Source organism: Anneissia japonica, unplaced genomic scaffold (assembly GCF_011630105.1).
Source record: "Anneissia japonica isolate Jap-2015-1 unplaced genomic scaffold, ASM1163010v1 scaffold287708_len1499824_cov190, whole genome shotgun sequence".
NCBI lineage: Eukaryota > Metazoa > Echinodermata > Crinoidea > Comatulida > Comatulidae > Anneissia > Anneissia japonica.
The window spans coordinates 878687-900805 of NW_022752295.1; the positions used below are offsets into that span (position 1 = coordinate 878687).

The 22119-nt window shown below is 34.7% G+C and overlaps 1 protein-coding gene across 1 annotated transcript in view; it reads right to left on the bottom strand.

Moving 5' to 3' along the window:
• Window positions 1-9454: 9454 nt before the first annotated feature.
• LOC117122216 (serine/threonine-protein kinase Sgk1-like) overlaps window positions 9455-22119 on the bottom strand; it is a 16781-nt gene continuing 4116 nt past the window's right edge. Inside the window, exons 2-12 of the mRNA XM_033267726.1 lie at window positions 21350-21583; window positions 19006-19089; window positions 17507-17655; window positions 16889-17029; window positions 14957-15098; window positions 13775-14019; window positions 11993-12116; window positions 11525-11620; window positions 10895-11002; window positions 10209-10349; window positions 9455-9667 (exon numbers count right to left, since the gene is read on the bottom strand). Coding sequence (XP_033123617.1) covers window positions 9455-9667; window positions 10209-10349; window positions 10895-11002; window positions 11525-11620; window positions 11993-12116; window positions 13775-14019; window positions 14957-15098; window positions 16889-17029; window positions 17507-17655; window positions 19006-19089; window positions 21350-21421 — 1515 coding nt within the window. The 5' untranslated portion in view covers window positions 21422-21583. The remainder of the gene's footprint in view (window positions 9668-10208; window positions 10350-10894; window positions 11003-11524; window positions 11621-11992; window positions 12117-13774; window positions 14020-14956; window positions 15099-16888; window positions 17030-17506; window positions 17656-19005; window positions 19090-21349; window positions 21584-22119) is intronic.

A 22119-nucleotide genomic window follows, 5' to 3' on the forward strand; every position in this document is an offset into this window, starting at 1 on the left:
CTATTCTACATACCGTATTAATAAACTCTAAAATCGATTAAATAAACCGTTAAAACCCCTAAATTGTATTTTTCGGGGGTTTCGCTCACTTGAAAGATTTTAAGCAACATCCGACCACACCAATTTTGCTCTCGGGAACATCACCATCCCCCCGCCCCCACCGTCATGGACATTGGATCCCCGTCGGGAAAATCCTGCCACCACCCCTGTGCCTGAATATCGAAGACCATACACATGCAAGGCGTTTATGGGCGATTCCATAGGTTGCTCAGAGAAGTACAGGATAGGGATGGGTTGCTGCCAGCAGGACAAACGTTATTTTGCATGCAGTGACTTTCCAGCTAACAACTTTAATAACGTCGCATTTCAGTGTTGATTTTTTTTAAAATTCCTAAATTAAACCGAGGTGGGGCGGATGCGGGCTGAGGTGAGAAAATTTTGAGAATATGGACCTCTAGGTGCCCAGAAATTGCACTCTCAAAATCTTTCCTGTACTATGTTCATAATGATAAAAATATATGAACAATGCAATACAACAGTTAGTTTTCTTAATACAATTTAGAAGGATGAGATCGCAACGTTTAATCTCCTCCACCCTGCATCCGCCCCAGCCGACTATGACCTAAATCTAGCCTAAAAGATTGGCACACTAATATACCGACGTTGACAAAAAAATGTACAATTCAACAAAATAGGCATGTACAATAATAGAAAACGTTCAGTAAAAGCACAAGCATTCTTCGAAAAAAAATTCTGGATTTCGTATACACACTTTCTTTAGTATACTGTATTGAACGTATGTGTACAGTACCAGCAGAATATGACAGAATATGATATACGAGGATCAAAACCGGGGGATCCGAATTGTTTTAGCAACATTATTAGAATAGAAGCGATCGTTTTAAAAGTCTCAGTTAGGGTAGGCATAATATTTTAACTGAATCTCAATCACAAAGTCGGCAGCAGGTTTCTAGTTATTATGCATTTTAGATATGCATAGGCCTAGACCTGCCTTCAGCAATGGTCTACTACTAGGGCTAGGCCTATATCTAATATTAAAACAATATTCTTACCTGACATTGTCGCAGTAGTTCGATACCTTTCAGCAATATAGGTGTGCAAAATGTTGAAACTAAAAATGATACCAGAATACACCAAATGGTGAATGAAAGCCGCGCAAACTACAAGAACACCGTATTGCATCTTGTCACTGTCTGAAATTAACTAGGCTAGGCCTAGGTCTAAGCTAGGCCCAATAATAATAATACCATAACTTTGGCCTAGGCCTATATGATGTCAAAGATGATAATAATAATAATAATTAATAATATCTAGGCTATGTGGAATCTTGATTGCGCGGCTATGTCGTGTAGAGGGCGACATAACACAATTTATAACATTTTCCTTCTCAACTAAAACATCTAATTAATCACGATTTAATATGACATTGTATCACCTTGTATTTATTGTAAAGTTAGTTTTCATAAGTTGTTTTTTCTTGTTAGCTCAATATTCTATCGTTCTGTTACATCTGTCACACACAGATATCCATAGCAACATCAAATCCAGTGCAAAAAAATGTGTGCGTGTGCGATCACAAAAAAAGAACATTGGGAACACGAGCTCCACACTGCACACTCTGCACATGAGAGCGATTATTTCGTACGCGATCATTGTTTCCAAGGCTACGTTCACTCTTGAGACTACGAGCAAAGCTGCGAGCAAAAACGTGCGTGTGCAGCTTTACGCCAGGTTGAAGTCCAACTCCGCTCCCAGTGAGCGATAGACGACGCGACGCCGCCTGCTTTGGCTATGTTCATACACGGCAGCTAACGGTTAGCGATCCACATCACAAAGACACGCGCTCACCCGTGCGTTCATAAAAGAACCCCATCCAGAAATACCAAGAAGATAATGATCGGATCACTGGCCAATAGGAAACTGGAAAATGGAAATGCGTACGTGTGGTTGGTTAATAATAGAAACGCGCTCAACTTGCTAACCAATAGCGCTCGTTAACCGTTCCGGATCCTTGTAACGGTTAGCGCTAACCGATCAGGCGTTCTCACGCGGGTGCTAACAGTTAGCTCCCGATCCGGATACAAGGGCTCTCGTGTGATCCTGACCAGACGCTCACCCGTGCGTTCATATAAGAAAATCTCCGATCCAAATACCAAGAAGGTGATCACTTTAACATGACTTCTTTTCAGTAGTTTTGTGTAGAACGTGTAAATCGATCAGTTGAATTGATTAATAAATATCTATCAGTAAATAAGTATCTAATCAAAATTGTTGACCGGGATTGTTGTAGGGCCTGAGTGGAACCCCTGTAGAAACGTACAGTATCTTATTCTAATATTGACCCTCCACCCAAAGTTGATGCCCCTGAATCTTATTGCTCTATTGAGTACTTATCACCTGGTAGATCTGTCCATATGATGGGAATACCTACATACATGGTCCTCCTGCCATTAATAAATCAAAAGTTTACTAAATAATAATACTAAATAATATACTAGTAGTCTGTTATTTGAAAATCTAACGTATTCACCTAGCTTAATTCAAAAGACATTTAATTTTTACTAAATAAAGCATATTGTACCCTGTGTATTCATAACACATGTTAATTTAATTAGGCCACACTTTTTATATGTATTTCACAATATCTGTCAACTCGTAGGCCCTATATAGGCACACATTTCTTGTTATTCATATTGCATTATACGGTAATATAATTCTGTTTCTGTTTTTTGCACTTTATTTATCCATGGAGGAATATGCACACTTTATCATGTGTATACATAACACACGTTTCATTTAATTAGCATGCTGTCATTATTTTATAGCAAAATGCTGGGTTTTTATAGTTTTAATTTTTACTAAAATGGCTGGTCTGTTTCTGAGATACACATAGTTAATTTTAAAGTTTTAAACAGTGATTTTTATTTTGCCTTTTTACTACATTTAACTATTTTAAATTGTTAATATCTTAACGTATTTCTCGTCATTGCCAAGTTGTTTTGTCGTAAGATTTTTAATGTAATTTTGTCCTACTTAACCAAGACTGTTGCAAAGGAAAAACAAATTCCGATTTTAAAATGGACAATAACGTGTTCTTGAATCTGGAGTCTTTTATTAGGTATTTTCACAACATCCGTCAACTTGTATAAATATAATAGGCCTATAGTCATTGTTATTCATATTGCATTATATAATGCGTTCGTGTTTCTTGCACTTAATTTATTCATTCATTGAGGAATAAGCATCTCATTTCATATAATTATGGAATTGATAAGAAATTTTAAACAATTTATTTTTATATAATTTTTGCAATACACTGTCTTTCATATTATTTAAACTAATTGAGATTTGGTCATTATTTTTCTATATATAGCATTCTTAACCTGTGTGATGACTGTACTCTCGAAAAAGGGCCCATCGGAACCTAGTTTCACCACTGGGAAGTGACAGGTTCGAGGGAGGTCCCAGCCGGCCCCCTCCTAATTTGAATGTGCAAGTTATGTTTGATTGCGTCAGAGAAAGTAGAATTTTCTCTTACAAACGATATTGAGTTGTAAATTATTGGTCCGGCCAAAACCGGACCAGCCGGACCGCTTCCGAGGCCCTTGCAATTTTTAGACAAAATTACAATGAACGCAGAAGAAATTGCAACAGAAATATTTTGCGGAATCTGTTCCTGAAATATACGGTACACAAATTGACATACCGGTAATAAAAGTCCGAAAAACCCAATCAGGGGAACATTGTTGAAGCCCCTGCTGGAACAGTTTATTGGTAAATACATGCTTTTTCATGCCGATAAAACCGGTTCATCATCACTGACAAAAGCCATAATCCGGTCACCAACCACGTTGTACGGCCGTCGGCCGACGAATCCAACTTCGTTCGTGAGACGACGCGACGCCGTCTGACTGTCGGTGGCAGAATGAAAGGACCAGTTGCGTGCGCGCTGTGGCGTTGCGTTCTCAATGGAATCGCATCGACCGCCGACGAGACCGTCGGGCACAGTGAGTTTCTAGGATTGACTTTCAGTTTTTCGACTAGTTAAAGGCTTTTGACAGATCTAAAGTTTGTCATTCTCTTAATTTAAAAAAAATCACAGAAATATGGCTTTACTGGTAACCTAGTCAATTGGTCACAATAATTTCTGACCAATGGAAGTCAAGGTGTGTTATACCAAGGTTTAATTTTTTTTTGTGTTCCCCCTTGTAGATACACCACTGGGCATGCCCTCGGACCCCCTTGGATAGTATTATCTCAATCGGCCCCACATCTCTGTATCCGCCCCTGACATGTGAGCTCCCTTCAGTGGTCATATCGAGTACAGCACTATTATGCAGATGAATTAGTCTTATTTCGCATACTAATTAAAAATTGAGGAGTTAATGACCATAACGCAGTGTGTTAACAGCAGTAAATGTAAAGTCATGGTAGTTACTAGATCCAAAGTCTGTTTTCAATACACGATAAATGACAATGTACTAACAGGTTTGGGACTATACTGTACGTATTTATGAGTCTTTATGCCATCTGATCTAAAATGAAATAAAAACATTGCTCAGCAAATGAAATAAACCAGTATAGGATATAGTAAGAGGTGTTTTCGAAGCAACGATAAACTGTTTTCATCAAATATTAAGGCCTTTTATTGAATATGCCTCACCTGTTTGGTTTCCTTTCCAGCAGAAAACCATCAATCGAATTGAATCTGTCCAGAGGCGCTTAATTCATAAGATCTTGCTTTCCCTTTTATCATCGAGTTGCCAAATTGTATGATTGTAATCGTTGAACCTGGTTGAATTCCCGACTCACGCCGGTGCAGCTAACCTGTGGGTATCTGACCAGCTTGTCAAAACCCAGTTTGCCGAGTTCATGCCAATTTTGCCGAAACCCACTGCAGATTGCCGAATCTAGTACACCGAAACCATGACAACCCAGTTTGCCGAATCTTGTCGTCACCGTCGTACAGAAGTACAGCATACTATGCTTTTGAAAACATGATGAGTGGGTCAGGAGGAGTCGTATTTATATATAAACCAAAAGGAAAAGTATTGGAAAAAAAACAATGTTGTGGAAAAACACATTTGAAGGCATGGCTACCGTCGTCACGACATTGACCTTATATAACAACTTTCCTATCCAAATATTGCTATTTTGATTGCCAATCCCTAATATTGTGGTCTAAAAACACTTAAAAAACTCTCTCCACGAACCCTACCAGGGAATGTTATGCCGGGACCCTGACCGGGGCTCTGTCGGCCCCAGTGATCGGACCTGCTGTCGGACTCTGTCGGCAAATTACTGGATCTACCATTGGCACAATAATGTAGATTATTGTTAGTTTATTTATTTCCTTTAGGTATACATATTATTATCTTAATTGAACTTCATATATTTATTATAATATGCTTAGGCCTATAAGACATTTTATCTGATAGGCCTACTTAACTAATCTTGTTGCTGACAAAAAGACAACAAAGATTAATTAAACTTAAGCAGCTATTTGTTATATGAATTCACAGTGATCGCATTGCGATGGGTTTGAATGGCGCAATTCTGACCAGCCGGTGCGGCCCTCAGCCCCGAATTTCCACTGGTGCCACTACTTCACACAGATTCAGTCAGGGTAAGAGAATGCTCCATCGTGAATTTTATGCTGTTAATCTTACACTGAATCACTGCTTCGAATTGATTTTCGGCAAACTGGGATTCATGGTTTTTGAGTCGGCAAACTGGGTTTCGGCAAAGTGGACTCGGCAGTCTGGCATTCGGTATACTGGATTTCGACAATCTGGCCTAGATCCATGCTAGCAATTGCTGTAGCGCCAGCAGTGTAGCGATTGTATGAAAACCAAGCTTTTAAGGCATTTAAAAGGGTCTCCCTTGGAATCTAGACTTACATGATTCGTGAGATGGTCAGAATGAAACTTTGGGCCGTTAAAACTACTGTTTGTCACTGATATTGCATCTAATTTAGTCAAGTTTTGAATTTTCAACATCAGATGCGACTTTAGATGGAAGGAAATGCTATGTCAACGTCAGACCAGCAAAAGAAAATTAACAATCATCTGTGCGAATATGTCACTGAAACCTTAGGCATTAGGCATACTAGTATTGCAAGTGCTTGACTGTAAAAGTGAAGTGAGACAAGAGTTTGCAAGTGAAAATAAAAAACATTTTGAGCTTCGGAAAGGGCTGTAAACAGGTTGTCGAACGTAACTCCCGAGTTACATATTGTGCTTGATGAATTCAGACCCAATATTTACACTCAAACTTCTGAAATCAATGTACAAAAGGGAATTTCAGGAGTAAATTCTGTATAAGTTATGAATGCATGAATCATGTCAGAAACTGTGGAAACTGAAACAGGTTGTCAAAGGTAACTCTAAAGTTACATATTGTGCTTGATGAATTTAGACCCAATATTTACACTCAAACTTCTGGAAGCAGCATAGGAGGTAAGACTTCAAAGCCATATTGGAGACACCAGAGCTTAGGAGTATATGTCATAATTTATACAACTGGAAATACAACTATGTAGGCATATTGTAAAACATACATCTTGTATTCGTTTATTAAACTACTGTACTTATGGTTCATAGTGGAGATACTGTCTCTCCATTCAACTAACCAAACAGAAAGACTAATAATTTATGCAAGTCTTAATACAGAACTACTGTATTTAAAATAAGATCTTCCAGCAGTAAAACATAAGTATTTAATACAATTTCATCAGTATTAGGACTAACCTCATCAATAATTTACGGTACATTAATGATAACATGCAGTCCTCTATATACAGATATCATATAAAATTTTACTATTATAATTTAATAATCAAAACTGAAAAATATTGAGAATGTATATAAGTACTGATTAAATATGGAAAACAAATAATACCAACTCTAAAAAGTTATTACAACATAACATTTTAACTGTCACTGCAACAGAATAAACATTATCTAAATTATACACTATAAAGTACCTACCTTATTGCAAATTAAAAGATACTTTTAAATATTAAATCTTGCTGTCATTACTGTTTTAATACTACTGTTTTTGTTTTGGAATAAAATTTATCTTGTATCGTATATACTTGGCTTTTCTCTGGCTGTGTATATTACGTTTAAATAATTATTAGCTGTCGCTATCAATTTTGTATCTTTGATACATTGCTGTTTTTCAGTATTTTGCCTTTAGGTCTGTACTGACATTTTTTATTGTTTGTAATTGACTGTAGACAAAATTTAATAATTTAATTATTTTTGGAAATTAATATATCTGAGAATTTATATAAATAAGTTCTGCATGTGTATTACTAATAGGTGTAGGTCTAAACATAAATTGTTTAATTCCAAGCAGCAGAGGGTTAGCAGATAGGCTGATTGGAATCCAGGGAGCTTGTTGGTTTGCTACCAATTCAACATCCTCATAAGTACAGCTGTAGCTATATGTGTAATGTTGGTTTTGTCCACATGTTAAATTCTATATAAAGCGTGCTACTTCCTATAGTCACATTAGCTAAATGAGGTCCTCTATATTTAATTACTTGTCCTATACAGTTTACACATTCCTGAAATAAAATATAATTTTTTCTTCTTTATAAAAAAAAGATATAAAAAATTCTAGGCTGTCAAATCTAACCCTCCTTAGGAGGTATAATCCCATTTCCCAAATAATATGAGAACTAATACCCGATTCATACAAGACGAAAGGTTACATGCAACAAGTGTGAAGACAATTTTAGCATGCATTGTCTACTCCATGGCAATAGTGTGAATGCAAGTTCATGCAACATTAGCACCCCTTGTATGTAATACAATATCCATAAAGAAAAACAGACGCCTACAAAAAATTCCCAAGACATTTCGCAAGTTCACATGGCGCAGCTTACATTTACTGCTGTGTCAAGCTTTCTTAATGGTCTGTATATCAAATTTTACACAATTTCTGCAAAGTTAGAAGTAACGAGTGTGAAGACTGATATCTCAGGAAGTACTTAAAACATTAGCACATGTCATTTTATGTGAATCGGGTAGTGGGTACACAATTATCAAATCAAATATAAAACATAATATTGTTGACTGACAGTTCAGCATTATATATACAGTTAAGTTTTGCTGCATAATGACATACCATTGATGGTATCAATGTGTGAGGGTAGAGGCTAAGGTTATGGATAATTCTCCCTTCTTTGTACAAGCATCAAATCCATCTTCCCAACACATTACTTAGATTAAAAACAAAACAAATCACAGTGTTCATCCTAAAATGTCTGTATAAACACAATTACACTTAAAGCCCTATCAACATCAAATTATTTGATATGGCAAACTTGTGTGATTCACCCATAAAGTTAAAAAAAAAAAAAATCTGTGTTGGTCACGTTTTGGGAAAAGCCAAAAAATGAGTAGGTCAGTAGGAAAACTTTTTTTTTTTTTAAATTTAAATTTGGGTCAGTTGGGTGTGGCCAATACAACAATTTATTTTTTTTTTGGACTTACGATCATGATGTCATACCACATCCATAAAACTCAGTCAGAATGTCAAATTTTCTTTGACAAGAAACTGTTGTATGCCCATATATAGTCACAACGTGGCTATATATCACCATGATGTGATGTCATCGTGACCATATTTAGGCATGCCATATTTTTTGTCAAATATAATTTGATAGTGTGGACAGGGCTTTGATCACAGGTATTTGTCACATCAGAAAATTAATAGTATTGGACAGTTTTTCAAACTGAATATACAGTTTTGCCAAAGATTGTATAGAATAGCGACAGGTCCTACTGCCTTGATTTTGCATGCATGCAATGAAACAAAATACTAAGAACTGTACTGTACTAACAAGAGATAGGGGGCGCCCTATTACAATTTGAATGCAGTTTAAAACTTGAACATTTTTAAGGCGGTATCACTGCACGCGTTTGATACAAACTCCTTTTACATTGTTTTGAAGGAGCTATCACAGCACGCGTTCGATACGAACACCTTTTACATTCTTTTGAAAGGCGCCCTCTAGTTCGTGGTAGTACTCTTTGAGATAGGATTCAGACCTCTTGCAGTTCTATACTCTTTGGTATTGCCTAATATTTTCCATATTTTTTAGAACTACAATATTTACAGAAAATACTAAATTATGCCAAATATATGTGCACCCATCTGGTTAAAATTTACACTATATGTTCTCAATCCATTTACAAATAAAATAAAAGTAAAATTATCTTCAGTTTCTATGAAGTTGCGTTGGAAGATGATAGCATATGATTCAAATATCTGTTAGTATCAGCGCCCTGATCTCATTGCATAAATTTTAATTTTAATTGAAAAAAATATGCAAAATGCAAAAATCACTGGCGGTGCTTATTTGCATAATAGTCACAGATTAAGGCATGAGAATAAAGAAGCTTTCAGTCACTACTGGCATTCACCATGAACGTGAAAAGTTCCAGATCTGTCTCTTATACACATCTAGATGTGTATAAGAGACAGGAGGTACATATGTGAAGCCTGAGAAGGTGTTATCTGCCTCTTGAACGCTGGCACTGATAAAATTGTTATCTAACGATTTGCCAACAGACTGGGACACTTCTTCTCGTACAAACTCAGGATCAATATTCTTCAAATCCATATCACCGCTCTGAAAAACCAACATCATTGTTACTATTTATTATGGTATTAAAGTTCAACTGCTTTTCGTGTTATCAGCTTGAGTTTACACCTTTCTTCTGAGGATATGTCTAAGCTATAGATAAATCAAGGTTCATGAGCATGTAACATTGCCCATAAGGCTTAAACATCTCTTCTGAAAGAGAATGTGATTAAACTTGCATTTAACCCTCCAGCTGAAACACTAAGAGAGTCCAATGGGAATGGACCAGAGGACAAAGGTCTTAGGGACCTTCATGGTTCAGCACTGATGTATTTATTGGCTACCACCAGTTAAGCTACAGTAACTAAGCTAAGCTGCTTTCAAAATAACTTCCCAGTAAATTGCAGTAATAGAGCTAAGAAAATATGCACCAATGCAGGGATCAAACCAGTAAACTTCAGAGTACCACACATTGATCTGCCTAAATGGCACTTTTCTCAGTAGGTTGCTGGCTCGATTCCCACAGTACAGTTCAATAATATTTTACAAGCAAATATGAAATTTTAAAAATTATATATTATATACATACCAAGTTTGGATTGTATGGTGGTTTAATTTTCCTACTCTCCAAATCTTCCCATGATATACTGATAAAAAATGCATGGTTTTTTATATCCTTAACATCTCGCTCCCCAGCACCGAGCCGCAATTTTCTGTCCTTGTGAAGCAGCTGTAATAGAAGGTGGAAAATTGGTGATACACAAGTGCCTAATTTGTTTATTATGCCAGTTTCTACAAGAACGCCTATAGGGTACAAAAATCATGACACATTTATAATGAATACTTCTACAGTAATTCATTTTCATTTTTTTTCCTATTCTTTTTAATTCTCACCCAAAAGCAATGCATAAAACTTAGAGGATGAATAATAATCTATGTGATGATGTACGCACTACAGCCAGACACACACACACTGCATCGGCAGACAGCTGGTCAACATGATTCTGTGTAGAATGCAACAAGGGGCATGAGACTGACCGTTTTTAGACTGTCTCAGACTGTCACCGACAATCAGCAGACGATTTGGCATCATGTTCACAGAGGGCAGAGGATATTGTCGGCCGCTAATGTGTCCCCAGGTTTAAGCTTCAGGCTTATGAAGTAGACCAAATTATTTAGGTAATGCTCAATGACGGGCTACTAATTAAAGATACCAGCTGAAAAATAATTATGAAGGCTAATTTCAGACAAAAATGCTATAAACTGTTTACATACCCCCTCTAGTATGCTCTTAGCAGCTGCTGAAAAGTTGCTCCTCAGTCTCAGTGGCTTATTTAATATATTGTCATACATTTCAGCTGTATCACGACTGTAAAATGGAGGCTAGAAAAAAATACCACATTTGTTTCCAAAACAAGCATTACAGTATGTTTCACAACATGATGTTTATACTCAAAATATTATATACTGACAATTGTATAAATTATAAAAAAGGCAAAAAATGTATTATAGCATATAAAAATGTATTTATTGAATTCTTTAATATTGTAAACAATATCAAAACATACTTCTTAACACTAGTTACCAATAATTAAAACATTGATGTGATAAAAACAGTGAAGTGATACACTAACTATCCACCTTTGCAAGCACACGTAGAGCAATGTAAATGATGGCCCACCCACTTGTTAAAGCATGTTTTTTTAAAATCCTGATCTTTCCCATCCCACATCAGCAACCAATACTGGATCATAAATTGTTTGAAAGTAAAGTAAAACAACCAATTATCTAAGCGTCCATTACTTACAGTATTGGTACCGAGTCTGTAAATGTAATTATCAGCCACAAACAGTACAGCACATTTATAATATAATTAAATTAATCGAAACATGACACTTGCCATACCAGTCCAGACAGCATTTCATACAGAACAGCACCAAGACACCACCAGTCAACACTCCTATCATAGGCTTGTTTCTTTAAAACTTCTGGAGCTAAATACTAAGTATTGTTCAATACAAAAAGACAAGAACCAGATATATATATTATTATGTAACTATAACATTTATATAATATTAATAAAAGACATAATAACATTTAAGACCTACATGATTCTGTAGGTATTATATGTAAAAACATTCATGAAAATAATGACATTAATATATAATATCATCTTCATTATAAACATAAAAATGGTGTTCATAATGATGGTGACATCAATAGTTACTGATTATTATGAGACTGAAGAAAACATTGACAATAAATGTGCTTCTCCATTTTGATATGTTAAAAGACTTTCTTGAAACCGAGGGAGTCTCATTAAATTCCATCCATTTCAGATTGTTTCTGTGTTATACTGTATATGATACATACCTCTGGAGTGCCACAGAATGTAGAGGTTGTGCCCTTAGCTGCCACTCCTTCTTTACAAAGACCAAAGTCAGTGAGACAAACATGACCAGATGAATCCAAAAGAATGTTCTCTGGTTTAAGATCTCTGTGGTTGAAAGGAAAGATAAGATTAAGATTCAAAGGTTGCTTATGCTGTATTGTCCACAAATGTCATTTGTGGTGATGATCAGTAGACATTAAATTGTTATAAAGTAAACACATTTCCACCAGGCAGACATTAACAAACATACACAAACACATGTTGGAAATGTTTGGCAAAGCGGTTGAGGGTTGGACTCTCAACATCGTGGTTGCAGTTTGAAACTGTTGCAGTGGAAGTCACTTGTGTCCTTGGACAAGACATTCATCTGCATTTGTCTCTCTCTACTCAGGCATATAAATAGGTACCAGCATATGCTGGAACGCTAAACTGACTCGTTGTGAGGAGGGGTGGTGATCCCCTGGGGCGGATGCAGGAGGTGCAACAGTGTGATCGCACCCCTAAATTGTATTAAGAAATATTTTTCTATTGTTTTGTTGATATGAACATAGTACCTGTACATTTTTTTAAGGTATGAGAGTGTAATTTCCGGGCACCCAGGGGTCCACATTCTCAAAATTCTCGCACCTGAACCCCAACCATGGTGGGCCCGAGGTCGTGTAGACTCTCGTGGACCCCTTACTGCCAAATTCTGCAGCCTGGCCCCAAAGCCACCAATGCTTTCGAAAGAGGGATGGGCACTTTGGACCTGTACAGGTTAAACAACCTTTACCATTTTTTTACAAACACACACGAAGTTGGACATAAGTCCTAACAAATGATAATGCCAAAAAAAAAAAAAAAAAAAAAAAAAAAAAAAAAAAAAAAAGGAGTTGCCAAAAGAGTGACAATTGGGTATCGAGGATGATTTTTTTCAATTTTTTTTAGTACTATAGACTAAGGTCTATTTCTAGGGTGCCTAAATATCCGATAGAACTGTACCCAATAAGCCTAAAATTCATGGTACAGGTAATAAGTTTATAAAAGCTTGAAAAGTGCTCTTCCAAAACACCATACAGTAAAAAAGAAGTCAACCCTCAATTTTTCGTAATCTTAGTCTGACTGGGCTTTGTTTCAAATGCTCCTTTATCTATCTTCTATTTGAATAATGATATTTGAGTATATATTATTTTTTAAATATACACAAAATGCAGATGTTTACTACAAAGTGTTTCGTAAAACAAATTGGTTTTTCACCTGAATTGTATTATAAATTTAAGTAAACAATAATGACAAGTGGAGATGACCAATTAAACAAGCTATTTTAGCTGGAAGTGGAGTGGAAATGGTTTGGCTTTCCAACATCTGGGTTAGGGTTACAATCCTTCACAGTGCATTTCGCTTGTCTACTTGAGCAAGCCACTTTATCTACATTGCTTTAGTCTACCCAGCTGTATCAATGGGTAGCAGCAAATTGCTGGGGGTAGTCCGTGGTGGACTAGCATCCCACCCAGGCAGGGGGAGTATCATACCCTCATCTGCTTCACGCTACAGAAACTAGGGATAAGCTCCAGGCCTATGAGCCCCATGGCTCGGCAAGAATTTATTTTATTTTAGCTATACAAAGCTAACACCTGATTCATTAGAGAAAAAAGTTACATATGTCTCCTGATTTAGCACATGTCTCCTGATATCCATGTACAACAATTAATACCTTTCCCCATGGAATATCCATGTCAGAATAACAGACATCGTGAGACCTGTATCACTCCACAGATATTTACCTATATATAATGTCCAATGAATGGAGATAACCTATTGCACTGGCCATTTCTGCCGCATAAAACTTGGCCCTAGGCTCGGTGAAAGAACGTTCTCTTTGAAGGTGAAAGAAAAGCTCCCCGCCATTAACGTAATCAAGGACAAAGTAGAGCTTGTCTAGTGTCTGGAATGAGTAATGAAGGTTAACAAGAAATGGATGCTTCACATTCTTTATCAACACGTTCCTCTCGGCCATGATGTGCTTCACCTGTAAAAATAGTTAAAACAGAAGCCGAATTAAAAAAAAAAATCTAATGCAGTTTTAATTATGCTTAATTAGATCAAAATCATTCATGATAATAAGTTTATGATGATGATAAAATAATAATACATGTTTTGTCAAAACAACAATAAAACAAAATTATTATCATAGCATTATTATATGTTATATGTTATCAACTTTTATTTTGGAATTTCATCCATAACAAATACTAAAAGGAAAGCATAAAATATAACAAAATGTATACAGCAATAAAACCTGCTCAATACAAAAGTGTTTTCTACTTTGAAAACATAGTCAAGTAGTTCAGTGCTGACTTAACACTTTAACCAGGCTGTTTTCAGAAGCATATATCTTTTTCATAAAAGAATAAAATGATATTTTTACAAATTTGTAAAATAAAAATAGCCTGCATGTAACAAACATTGCACTTGCACTGCTTGCCATCATTTGTCTTCAAATGCAATTTTCATGTCTGATATACATTAGATGCGTTAATGTATGGCATGTTTGACCTCTGTCAACTCGAGGACCAAAGGTCACTTCCTACAGTATTTACATCACATACAATCTTTTGTTACTGTTTTATTAACTCTTGAAGAACACAATGTGGTGCTTTGGAGGAAAAGTTTTGCAATATGAATCAAAAGGCTAGGCACATTTTGATTCATTGAAGTTAGACTAAATTTGAGAAGAAAAGCAAGACAATTAAATCACAAGCAGGCCCTGAGACGACATTTTTCCCGTGCAATAATTGTTTCTTCATGCACACATTTTTTACTAGTATACAGAAAAATATACTAAGCTGTCAAATTATAATGTGACTTGTAAAACATGTCAAGAGTATTAAAAGAAAAAGAAAATAATAATAATAATATTAATGATAATTATATCAATATACTTTACTAATATACATTTTGTTTACCTCATTTCTTTTTTTGATTGCTTCTTTTTGAAGAACTTTGACAGCATAAATTTTATCATCATGTTTCCTTTTTGCCAGTAACACCTTTCCAAAGCTGCCTTTACCAACTACTTTAAGGAAGTCAAAATCACCGGGTCTTGCCCTAAATACAAAAAATAATAATAAAAAAAAATAAATTAGATTATTATTATAGGTTTAACTGCTAATAAACTGATCATCAGACTGTTTTGAAATAAGCTAAATTCAAAAGAATAGAGAATGTAATGTTGTGCGGTATTAACAATTAGCATGTCTCTGTCTCTTTTGCTGGTTATCATAGCAAATATTATAGAATGGTAAAGTGTTGAGCTTTTCACCTTATACCTTAATGATTATTTAGAGTTTCAAGGTTATGTGATTAGTTCTTCTCTTTAGGTTTGTTAAAAATTAAAAAAAATGAGAGTTGAAAAAACTTGATGATGAGCTCCCCCCACTTCCAAAGCTTCATAAAGAAATCCTATTGTAGAGCAGAGGTATGCATAAAAATTGGTAAAAGTCAGGGGTCCCAAGTTGGAGAAAATCCCTTCCGGAAGATCTGGTTAAATGAGCTTACTTAACATATTTAATTATATTTTGCTGTTACAATCGACAATGAATTTGCGGAAGATGGGTCAATTTCCAGGAGGTTCTGGCTTACTTGAATGAATGTGGGATTCCGTTCCGATTTTTGGGAGACTCCTGCGACTTCCAGGAGACTTGGGACCCGTGGAGTGTCAAACTGAATTCTGATTGAACACTATGGGTTCATACACAACTTATTTTTTTGTGAAAATCTGATGTTTCCAGAGTGCTTTAAAAAAAAATTCATGCACTGCTTTTATACCACCTTATGCTCAGTTTTACTATTACTTTTACAGATGATTGGCATCAGACCATAACAATGGAGTTTTCTAGCTGTAGATGGTAGGTGGGTCACACATACAGTATATGGTTTTTCAATTATTTTTGAGGAACACAACGAAAATGCTGCGAGGCTGTACGTGGCCAGCAGGCCACACTTTGCCCACCTGTGTTATACTGTAGAGAATCATGGGTTTAAAAACGATCACATAAGTATTTAACAATGTGTGAGGGAAAAACAACACTGTGTAAATAGTAGTTGATGTTACAAAAGCTAGTCATAATGTGCGTCATGACTTTTGTTGATTTTGCGTTACACAATGAACATCAATTGAAAACTGACAAATGCAAATTTCAATGAACTTATATTTTTATTGAACTTATAGGTTAATTCAAATTAGCAAATATTTATCATCGATATGATAAAGAATTTGTAGTTGCTTGGCACTGGTGGTTGATAATATACAGCAAATGTTAGTCCATAAAGAATAGGCTGGGGGCTGACATTCATTAATATTTTTTAATACTGTATTTTAGTCAGTGTTTCTTCATTTTTATTGACAAAAAATTTATAAATTTATATGAAAAAAATACTGTTGTTTGCCCATATATAATCATGATGTGCCTATATATGGTCATGATGTGCCTATATATGGTCATGATGTGATTTGTCACATGTTTTTTTTTTTTGTTTTGTTTTAATCTTAAATAAACAAATTGTTTTTGATGTATTTTGTGCATTTTCCATTTTACATAATCTGAAATACTGCTAGTGTTTTATTTCAGTTTTTGATGATTCCATTTCTTGTATGCTAAGTAATGCCCATGTGTTTGTGTGTTTAAGAAATCAAACCTGTTATTACTATCACTTGTTTTCGGTCGGAATATGACATTTTTAACACATTTTGTTTAGACATTTTAATTATTAGTTTGTAAATAAATACTGTACCTTTTAATTATTAGTCATTTTTGTTTTTATGAAATTCAGACAATTTTTTATTAAATTAAATTTGATGGTCTGGATAGGGATTCATAAGAAGTTATTTGACTCACGCAGGGTTAGCTGACGGCCCGAGGTTGATTGTATTTGGGTCTTTAGGATCACTGTAATACTCTGTGTTGTTTTCGTCTTCAACGGTATCCTCACATTTATTCCTGGGATCATCAAGTGATAGAAAAGCTCTCACTTCTGGACTGCAAATATAAAGATATACAAATACTTTGTTATCAGGGGTTAATCAAGGATAAACAGCATTGGGAATGGGAAAAATGCAGTTTTGTAATTGTCAATCCATTCATATATTTCTTAAACAGCAGTGGACCTGGGATAAGTATATGAACTTTATATATACTAGTTATACACCTTATACATACTAGTTGTTAAATCTAATTCTGATATTTAATTTTTATTAGTCCTTTATAATAATTGAGACAAACTTGATTTGACTGAATGGTATTTGAATCATATGTCTTGTTGCATATACAGATAATCTATTTTGCTAATATTTCATTTAATAACAAAATAATATGAAGGAAAATAAAATAAAAAAATCTCATTTGATTCTCTTATATTAGTAACTGAAAAATAAAATGAATTCTCAAAAGTATTACTACTAGATTTTATGATACACTGTAGTACACATCTAATTCTTATCTAATTTCATTACTCACTGTTGTAATATAGTGTCATGTACAAGAATTTTCTGTACAAAATCATGCAGTCCTGTCCTCCTCGTCCTAATGAACTCAGGGTCAAAATTGTTGCCAAACAATTTCTTTCCTGGAAGCTTCAACTCAGCTTCCGGGAATTTTTTCTTCAGCTGCAAAATAAGTCAGTTTAAGTTAAATTGACTTAAACATTTCACTGCGAGTTATGCAATACAGTCAGAAAACCACTGACACTCAAGGGTGTTAGGTGCATTGCAGTGCTTGTGGTTAGGGTTTTAATCCCTCACTGTGCAAAGGCACTTTATCTGTGTTGCTTCTCTCCATCCAGGAGTATAAATGGGTACCTGGTGGTAGCGTTGCCTTCTACTGCGCAAATATGGCAGCAACACTTAAGCATGTGGACCCAATGACCAGGAAAAACAAAGTGTTTTGTGGCCTAAAGGTGCTACAGTATATAAATACCAAGTAACAAATAACAAAAATCGCTATGTTGGTACATCAAACAGTGTCGTGTGATTGACTACGGATATAAGTGTTAATTTTCATGCTTTCTAGTTTCAGTGGATGTGCGCTATATAAATCGTATTTGTTACTATTATTATTAAGCATTCCATAATTCTCCAGATATTATCTAAAACAGTGTTCTGCAAACTTTTAGAACTGATAAACCAGTTGGGAAATATGAATTTGAGTTTCGACCCACTGACCCATATTATGCACAGATGCATATGTTGGGAAGAACTAGGCATTTCTTAAATATATGTCAGTTTAATAAAATATTAAAGAAATCTTACATTTTATGGTCAAGTCTAATACTGAATATTATTATAAAATAACATGTGTTTTCCTGTATATAAATACCAGCGTGTAGTAATGCTAGTGACATACTAGAGCTAGCTGATTTTTGTATGAGTCTGTATGAGTGACCCTCTGAAATATTCTGACGACCCAATGGTGGGTTGTGACCCACAGTTTGTTGAATGATGATTTAAAATCTGTCCATCACTTCACTTCATTTCATTCCATTTTATTTATTTCGTGTTTGAAACATAACAAAGAATGATACTGTACATAAAAAACAAATAAAGAGGTAGACAGGATGATTAAAAAGTTAAAATTAAATCAACTATTAAGTGATTCTACTACCCCCTAAAAGGTTACAATTAAAAGTAAAATAAAAATAAACAAATGAATCAAAAGAACATAAAGTATATACATGAGTTAAAAATAACATTCCACCGACAGACAATTAAAAACTTTATGTGTCAACATTCAGCAAGGGTTTAAGTGAATTAATGAAATATGAAAGAACAAGCGAATCCTTGTCGTTAAACATCCATGGCACGAATTCTGAGAAATATCACTTTCAATAGATATGTGGGTGAATGTTGTCCCTAAAAAACTTAAATATATAAACTACCTGTGAAGTTTCTCTTGTTAATAAGTTTCATAATTTCAAATTCTACATTCTTCTGATATATGAATTGCAAAAAATAACCTACCTGTTCATAGAGTTTATGAAATTCATTATATCGTCTAAATATAAACCATGTTTTGCTTCCAGTAACAACTACCACTTTGTAGACCTGCAAAAAATTAATCAACAAATAATATAATGTTTTATGGAAAAGGAAAATCTGCAAAATAATTTAAAGATGAACATGAATGGCCACTCCATGGCTTTATTTTGACAATTAATGATTGATTGAGTTTCCAGTATGATGCAAAAGACATATGAAGTTAAATTAAAATTGAAATGGTAACAAGAAAAACAGAACCAAAATAAAAACACTAACGATAAGCAAAATAACATAACATCTGTTGAGGTTTCTTACATAAAAGGTAAATGTAGGAAATAACCTGTGACTTGCAGCTTTTAGGCTGAAATGCGCACAGGTGTCGACCAACTCATTCTACAACTTCTTTCTCCCCAAAGGGACCAGTACACCAGGGTAACCCCCCTACACTTCTTGAAGGATGTACTGGGTGCACACAAGCCAATTGTGTACACTGGGCCTACAGTTTAGAGTCCTTATCCGAAAAGACTTGTTCCACCACCAAAACCATAGGTGAGCATGCTCTTCGAACCAGCACCAACAGGGGCAGATCCAGAGATGTCCAAAAGGGGGGGCCGAAATTTGGGTCGATCGAGACAACAATGTCCTAGGGGGTTCCGAAATTTTTGTGTTCTAGACGCCCGAAAATAACATTTGAGGCGTTGTGGGCTATCAGTTTTTTCTTTTTCTTTCTTTTTTCCTTTTTTCCCCTCTTTTTTTTACCGGCCGGGCTGCCCCCCCCCAATACTATGCCTGTAGGTTGCGGCACCCCTGCCTTAACCGCTTAGCCATTCAAATTACCAAACATTAAAACAAAATTAACTAAAATATCAGACCATGATTCAAAGAACTGTACTTGATACAAAATATTACGAATTAAAACACATCACTTTATATTCAACATGTTGAATGTTGAATTTCAAAATATACCTTTTAAATTTCCAATAACATGTTTTATTTATATTTCTATTTTTTAAAGACTTATTGAAATATTTATGAATTACTATGTAATTAATGTATTTTTTTATTGTCATGAGATTCTGTGTTTTATTGTAATGAGGTCTTATCCAACTGATCAGCTTTGCTAGACGAGCCATCCTTGATGAATAAATTTCAATATAATATAATAACACTAAATATTTCCATATACCACTTTAAAAATAATTATAGACTACATTACAAATATAAACACACATTAGTATCCACTTCAACATTGACTGATTAGGTCTCATAGATTTGAAATGTACAGTAATACAAACCATAAGCTCTTTTATAGGCTTTGTAAAAATGTTGAAATGTAGCCTATCATTTTAAAGACAGTTTGGTTTTATTTTTGCTCAACATGGAAGTAAAAGTTATCCATAAACTACAGATATGAACAAGTCAATCAATAATAATGAGAGCGGTACCTGCCAGAAACATTACGAGCAATACTACTACGAGCAATACTACTGCTGGATTTAGTACAATATCACTAATGATGGCAACATATGCACAGCACAACTGGAAAACTCATCAAGTGATTTATGCCAATGTAATACCAAATAACTTCCAAATGTTTGTGTTCAGATGTGTATTATCATTATTACCAGTACAATTCTTTTTATCTCCTCTTTACAGTGATGTAGGATAGAGACAGGAAATGTTAACCATCTGGGTTCGCCATGTATTTTATACAGAATGAAAAACATTCACTTCAGTATATTTTAAGTTAAATAAATGCTTTGATTTACTTAATATCTTTAAAAATTATTTTTAAAAAAAGACATTAAAACAACAATACAAGTTACAAGAACAAAAACCATTAGGAGATACTGGGAATAAACCTTTTAATTACTGCAAAAGGAACATAATTTCTAGACTAAAATAGGTGTAAGTAAATGATAGGCTTCCTTATCAACATATAAATTAAGTTAACAAAAACATCATTTTTTTTAAAATTCTTATTTAATTTTCTTCAAAAAAAAATATTTTCCCCCATAGCTCAGTTGGCAGATCTACAGAGCTCAGTTGGCAGAGCTACAGTAGTTATCGTATTGATAATGAAATGCATTTTTCTCCGGAGAAAATAAAATCAACTTTAGGGGTATTACTCAATAATTAAATACTATACACACTGTGAAGCATGATTATAAGAAAATACTTTTAAATTACTTTTGCATGAAATTATATTATAAAAATACAATTTACAATAAAGTGAGACAAATAAAACTAGGACAGGTATCGTGCCATTTGGCACACGTAGGTAAGAAATTACAAAAAGAGAACAATAACAATCAAAATTTATTACCGTGTATTTCTTGTTCTTCTCCCAAGTTTGTGTATCAGACACATGTATGCTTGTGGCTTTTACTGAAGCCATACTGATCACAGTGAGTTGACCTTAGCAAATGAGACGACTTTCACAGATACTCATTCTCCTACGTAACTCTGCCTGCTGATAACCCAGGGTGTGGACTTTGCCATTCTACAATATTTGCAGGCTACTGATAAGCCACAGTTTATGCTGGGCCACAAACAATATCTAGATTGAAGAACAAAGTTCATGAATAACCATGATACATCACTAAATCCATTTCCATCATAGGGTCATCACTACAGGTTACTATAAACAATAAAATCACATAAAAATTTCAAGTTTATAATTAGCAATTTCTATACTTCACAAATAAAGCTTCTGATTGGCTGATCACTCCATATGAAGATTACAATAGTTCTAATCTTATCACAAAGCTGTGATTTCCTACACAATGAGATCAGTTCGTAGGTAAATCAGTTGACGTAATTTTCTTCATTTTTAAAAATATATCTGTAATTATCCATGGCATGTACTGTATTATTGTATGTATTAATTAATAAACTGTCCTTTTTTTACACTAATGGTTAATCCAGATGTAGAAACATGACTACTAAAGTTGGACAGAACTTACAACAAATGTTAAGTGAGTAACCAAAAAACAAAAATATCATAACTGATTTATATATAGTTTCTTCAGATATGGTGAACATAAAAATTAATAATTTTATGAGAAAAGCAAGGCAGTAGGCCTAGCAACAATG